Source organism: Carlito syrichta, unplaced genomic scaffold, assembly GCF_000164805.1.
Source record: "Carlito syrichta isolate Samal-C Ts95f unplaced genomic scaffold, Tarsius_syrichta-2.0.1 Scaffold305117, whole genome shotgun sequence".
NCBI classification, from domain to species: Eukaryota; Metazoa; Chordata; class Mammalia; order Primates; family Tarsiidae; genus Carlito; species Carlito syrichta.
In genome coordinates this window covers 738,595-744,990 of record NW_007249213.1, presented here as the reverse complement: position 1 = coordinate 744,990, position 6,396 = coordinate 738,595, and the positions used below count along the sequence as shown (strand labels likewise).

The 6,396-nt window shown below is 54.4% G+C and overlaps 1 protein-coding gene across 2 annotated transcripts in view; it reads left to right on the top strand.

Moving 5' to 3' along the window:
* The first annotated feature begins 1,182 nt into the window (after nucleotides 1-1,182).
* CCDC42 (coiled-coil domain containing 42) overlaps nucleotides 1,183-6,396 on the top strand; it is a 14,175-nt gene continuing 8,961 nt past the window's right edge. Inside the window, exons 1-4 of one of the 2 annotated variants that reach the window (XM_008061146.1) lie at nucleotides 1,183-1,486; nucleotides 1,842-1,947; nucleotides 2,292-2,396; nucleotides 4,938-5,135. In XM_008061146.1, the coding sequence (XP_008059337.1) occupies nucleotides 1,404-1,486; nucleotides 1,842-1,947; nucleotides 2,292-2,396; nucleotides 4,938-5,135 (492 nt within the window). In that variant the 5' untranslated portion in view covers nucleotides 1,183-1,403. The remainder of the gene's footprint in view (nucleotides 1,487-1,841; nucleotides 1,948-2,291; nucleotides 2,397-4,937; nucleotides 5,136-6,396) is intronic. The other variant, XM_008061147.1, reaches the window with a different exon arrangement.

Here is a 6,396-nt window from a genome sequence, read left to right as displayed (position 1 = left end):
ACCATGCTCTCAGGATGAACAAGAAGAGACGGCTACTCTTTGAGAAACCCTCTGGGGTTCTTACTGTTGTCCTGTTGGGTCCGTTTGTCTGGGGCGCTCCCGTGGAAAACCCATCTCTGGTCTTGGGACTTAGGGTGGGGTGGGGACAGTGAGAGATCGGGCGCGGGTGTTCTGGGTGGGGTGGGGACCGTCCTGTTGCCGCTGCTGAGCCCGTGGGCTGGCTGGAAGGGGCAGGTGTGTGTCACGGTCCGCTCTGGAGGGGAGGCTGGGGCGAGTGGGTGGGAGACCTGGATAAGTGACGCCCCCACCACGTCCGCTCCCGCCCGGCTGAGATTTACAGGGAGGGGACACGCGGCCAGCAGGGGGTGCCAGACGACAGGCAATGTGGCGTGGGTGGGCTTGCGGCGCTCGGGACAGCGCCCCCGCTCGAGACCCCCTCCCCGCCCCGCCCCTGCTTCCCTTTGCCCACAGAGAGGGGAGCGAGGCAGCGTGGTGGGCGTGAGAGTGGAGGCAGGAAGGGCGGAGGGCGCCTGCACCCGGCCGAGTAAGCTCAAGGTCACCGCCCCGCTAGCCTGCAGCACGGGAGACCCCACCGCCTCCGTCTCCCAACCACGGTCCCAACTTTAGACGTTGGGCCTCAGGCCAAGTGGGTTTACGAATGTGCCTGGACGGGATCAAGGAAGGCAGCCATCATCAAGTAAACATTTTGGATATGGGACATTTCTTTTAGGCATTTCTTTCTATTTTAATTTTCCGTGAACCTCAAAAACTGACATTGACCCTCTGGGGGGCCTTGCCCAGACATACCCCACGCCCTGGCCCACCACGTGGTTCCCAACCTCAGGCCTCCACCCATCTTCCCACAGGACCCACCGCCGCTACGGGATAGCACCTCCTTCCTTCTCTCCTTTTCCTCTTGGCCATCTCTCCCTCCTGAATCCGGATGGGAGGCCCCAGGAGCCAGGCTCCCGCTCAAGGCTACTCCCCTACCCGCTGCCCCTCCTTAGCTCTGCACAGGAAGCTGCCTCCCGGTCCTGGGCTCCATGACAACAAGCATCTAATCAGGCCTAACTTCTTCCCATAGTTCCTGAGGGGTAAGGGCAGGAGCAGAGAGCAGACCGGTACAGGGGTCAGAGGGCAAAGCCTGGGTTCCATGTATGATCCACAGAACCAGGCAACCCATTGCTAGGTAACGGTATCTCTCACCACCACCCTGACTCATTATCCTGAACTGCTGATCCTCTGCCTCGGGCTTTCTTCTCAAAACCCGCCCTCTTTGGGACCCTGAAAACAGGAGGAAAGGAGAAGCAAGACCCTAGCCATCACCCTGAGCGACCTGTGTCTCTGCTACCCGCTGTTTCTCTGTGAAGAGCAGCTGCCTGGACCATTAGGTCACTGCCAACATGAGTCTGGGCATCATGGATGAGGAAGACCTGGCCGAGTACTTCCGGCTACAGTATGGGGAGCGGCTGTTGCATCTGTTACAGTGAGTGTTCAGGGCCTGGCCTGCCTCATCCCCTCTCTGCCTGGAACCACCCACACCCAGCCCATGTCGCACCTTCCAACCTGTCCTCTCCTGTCCTATAACCCAAGTGCTCTAAATCCTACCCTGCCCCCATCACCCCGGCACTGACACACCCAGTACCCCATTCCCCATCCTTTGGCACTCTGCCACAGCTCACTCCCCATCTGACAACATGGCCCTCTCACCTTCTCCTTCCCCTCAGGTGGGGGAGGGGATCTTTCCCCTCTGCCTGGGTATCTGTCTCCATGGGTTACTCTCAGCCCCAGCCTGCCTGGGTCTCAGAACTCACAGACCTCTCCTGTCCGTGTCTTGGCAGGAAGTTCCCCAATGTTGAGGAGCAGTCCGAGTCGCCATCCATCCGGCTACTGGAGAAGAAAAAGGAAGCCAAGATCATGCATCACGCTATGGAGCAAAAGAAGGAGGTAGGAGCCTTGGGGATGAGACGCAAGGGTGCCAAAAGAGAGAGGGTTGACTGGGGCTCCAGGAGAGCCTCTGGACAGCCCTCCATTTTGTGGGTGGAGGTGGCTAGAGCCAGGAGTCCTGGATGGTGTTCTAGTCTCCTTCCTCTGAGTAGAACAGAAAGGATCTTAACCTTGGGGTGCCAGTGTCCTGGGATGCTCTGCTCTGAGCCAGGGATGGGGTGGAAAGTGGGAGGCCTCCTAGGGATCCTCCTGGGCCTGGGGATCAAGCCTCTGGGGTGAGGGATGCTGAGGTCTTCTTCAGTACTCCTGCCTGACCTCTCTGCTCCCCCACCTCTACCCAAAAGACATTTCAGCGCAAAATGGAAACCCTGAACCTGCGCTGGGAGGAACTGGGCATCAAGGAAGCCCAACTGAAGGCCCACATCCAGAAGTTTGAGCAGTTCATCCAGGTTTGAAGGGGTGTGGGCTGCTGCACGGGTCAGGGATCCACACTCTGCAGTGGGCAAATTGTTCTTCCTCTTCCTTCCCCTTCTCACTTCTGCTGACTCCTCATCCTAAGTTAAAAGCATTTTTTTTCTTTGAGTTGGAGTCTCACTCTGTTGCCCTGACTGGAGTGCAGTGGCATGCTCACGGCCACCGTAGCCTCGACCTGCTGGGCTCTGGCGATCCTGAGTAACCGGAACTACAGGAGTATCCTACCATGCCCGGCTAACTTTTTGATTTTTTGTTGAGATGAGGTCTCACCAGGTTGCCCAGGCTGGTCTCGAATCCCTGGACTCAGGCAGTCCTCTCCCCTTGACCTCCCAAAATGCCAGGATTACAGACTTGCGCCACAAAAGTATTTTTAACACTCCCACAATGCCCGGTACTTCCCGAGGCATCCTTTGTTCCCCACTTGTCACTCAGTTTGTAATTTCCCACTTACCTGTTAGTCTCTGCCCCCTCTAGATGGCTGTTTCCTGTTTCCTTTCCAGTACCTGGGACATACAGTTTATCCCGTGAATGAATGGATGGATGGATGGATGTACCACAGTCAAGGCTAATCACTCTGGGATACAGGGATGAATGAGGCAGGGTTTTAGTACCCCCCACCCATCTCACCCCTCTATCCTTGTCCTTGCACCGAAGGTCAAGAGACAGTTGAAGGGCCAGACGTCAGAGTCCATTTGAAGACAGTTCTTCTAGTCAAGGCTTAGAGGAGTGATTTCATTTTTATTTATTTATTTTATTTTTTGAGTTAGTCTCTCACTCTGTCGCCCAGGCTGGAGTGCAGTGGCACACTCATGACCACTGCAGCCTCGACTTGCTGGACTCAGACGATCCTTCCGCCTCAGCCTTCCAAGTAGCTGGAACCAAAGGCATGTGCCACCACACTCAGCTATTTTTTTTTTTTTAATTTACTGTAGAGATGGGGGTCTGGCCAAGTTGCCCAGGCTGCTCTCGAACCCATAGGCTCAAGCAATTCTCTCACCTCCACCTCCCAAAGTGCTGGGATTATAGACATGAGCCACCGTGCCTGGTGATTTAATCTTTAAAATCCAGATTATCCAGACCTGCTCCACCAGCACTTCTGGAGCCCTGGAAGGCCTGGCTCATCTTTAGGAGGTTATGATTACCATCTGCTTCAGAGGCACCCGCTCTTAAGTATCTCCCATGCCACTATAAACCATGTAGGAAGGGAGGTCAATGGACTGGACACATTCTCCAGAGGTCCAGCTCTTCTTAACAGCCAGAGAACTGCTTGTGGAGTGGTTGGGGTGACAGGAGATTTGGGGTTGAGGGGTAGTCCCCATTATCAGGGGGTCAGCAGCTTCGGAATCCCAGATAATTTGTTGCAAATACAGACCCCCCCGGATTTTCACCTCCCTTGTTGCTTTTTTAGCAAGTATGAGTTTGGGCCCAGGCATTTTCTTTTAAGCTATCCAGACGGTTCTGGTGCACAGGTGGATTTGAAAGCCACCAGTCTAAGACCCCCGGTTCTCTTCTGGGCTTACAGGGCAGAATACAAACCCACCAGGTGCTTTCTTCCGTGTCCTCCAAGTGCCCCCACCATACACGCCCTCCATGTGCAATCACTGGAGCCTCTGAAGGGAGAAAGGACCTCCCACACTGTGCAGTGTGAGAAGTGGGTTTCTCCCGACCCTGGGGGCAGGCTTTGCAGAAGGAGGAAGGCAAGGTTGGACCAATTGCAGTAGCTAAGCCTCACCTATTCTGTCTTTCTTGGGCATCTCATTGCCTACATCATCTCCACTAGCCCCAGCCAGATGCCAGTCAGAGCTTCTAGAACATGCTGTCTGGAATGGCCTTACCCCATGGGCCCTCTACACCAGATGTATCTTTTATTTCATATTTCTATGCTTGAGCACTGTTGCCCCAGCTCTTGAAAGAAAGAGAGGGGCTACTGCCTCACATTTCTACAGTTGGGGAAATTGAGGCACAGAGTACCAAATCAGGATAAAACGTGGGCTTCCCAACTCTGCCCCATGGCAAGCAGTCACTACTAAGAACAGAACCAGCACAAACTTTGGGTTCCTGCACCCACTTCTGGACTTTCTCAGCCTTCTCTGGGGTTGAGTTCTCTCCAGACAGAGCCTGATGCAATATGGATCTTCCCTGACCCTTTTTTTTTCTCTCCTAGGTTTTCCTCAGTCCACTTTTGGAAGTTTAGGGCCAAAGTCCCACAAAATCAGAATCATTTCCCATTGGCTCCCCTAAGGCCACCTCATGACTGAAATAAACCACTGTCCTCATCGACTCCTGTGCCCCATTTCAGTCCACAGAAATTCTCTAAACCAGCTTCAGATGACCCTAGAGACCCATTCCCTTCACCTTACTTCACCCACATGAGTAGCCAAGCAATCCCTGCCAGTCCTTAGGGTAGTCTGAGCTTAGCAGACAGAGGGGAACTGAGAGCCCCACCAGCCCAAGGCAGGCCTGGGCCTGGGAGGGCAGGCGAAGTTGCCTGACCAGCACTGCCTCCCCTGGCTCAGGAGAATGATCAGAAACGCATCCGTGCCATGAAGAAAGCCAACAAGGAGCGCGAACTCAAGAGACAGCGCATGCGGGAGCTGGCCAAGGCCAAGCAGGAGATGGCGGCCCTGCGGCTAGAACACCAGCAGCTGAGCATCAAGCTGCAGGACTACTCCATCTTTAACAAGTACCTGGAGAAGGTGGTGGAGAACTCCGAGGTGAGTCCAAGGAGGAGCGGGCAGGCCCTGGGACTATTGGACGGAGTTCAGGCTCAGCTCTAAGGGATGGTCACCCTGCCCTGAGGAGATGTAGCCAGCTCTGGGGGTGGGGAGGCTAGAAAAGGCCCGTGGTGAGGCTGGATGCTTTTCTCAAGGGGAGCGGCCCGGTGGTGTGTCTTTGTGCGTCTGCGTGAGTCGCAGCCATGTAAATGTCTTGTGTGGGTTGTGTATGTCTACATGTGTGTCCATGGCTGTGTCTCTCTAAAGGCTGTGTGTGTGTGTGTGTGTTAGGAAAACAAAGATGGGGAGCTTTGCCTGTGTCAACATGTAGACTCCATCTCTCCCTGCTTCCTTCCTCTTTGGTGTCTTCTGTTTGGCTGGAGAGTATACTGGGGAGAGGGAGGGAGAAGAGCTGGAAAACACCAGCCTCCTGCAGAGCAGTCTCTCATTAGCTCCAGGAGGAAAGCAAGTTTATCACCCTTCTGCAGAGGAGGAAATGGAGGCTCAGAGAGGTTAAGCCACCTGCTCAGGGTCTCACAGCTTGTAAGTGCCGAGCCCTTGCTTTTAGCCACTCCTCGGCGGGCCCCACAATGCCACTGACACCGCTCTTTCTGAAGTCCCTATGGGGATGTCTCTGGGAACATCTCAGCCCTTTCCCACCAGAACATCTTTCAGCATTTGACATTGTCAATGCTCCTCCCTGAAACCTACCTATACCCTTGAGTCTGTGGCACCTCCCTCTCTCTCTCACCTCTGGCTCCTCCATTTCAGGCTCTTCTGGTGGTGCCATATTCCAGATCCTTCCTGACAGGTTCAGGGTCTTTGTCCCAGATCCTCCATGTTTCTTCCTGAGCAATTCCTGGGGCTTCTCATGGATACTATTCATGTCACATGAATCCCCTCCCCCATGTGACCAACCGCTGGGAGGAACCCCTCACCAGGACCAGGATGGAGCGAGGGAGCCCCTCCAGGGGTGTGGACACATGTCCTCTGAGGGAATAGGGGCAACAGGATGCATAGCTTTTTAAAGTCCCCACAATTTATGTGATAACCTTTATTTATTTACATATGAGTCCTAAGTCTGTGTTCTTTGCTCCATTCTAAAGTACTACCTACTGTAAGATAAATTGTTCAATGCCGGGTTCGGTGGCTCAGCCTATAATCCCGCACCTTTGGGAGGCTGAGGTGAGCGGATTGCCTGAGCCCGTGGGTTCGAGACCCGCCTCGGCAGCGAGACCTCATCTCTACAATAAATCAAAAA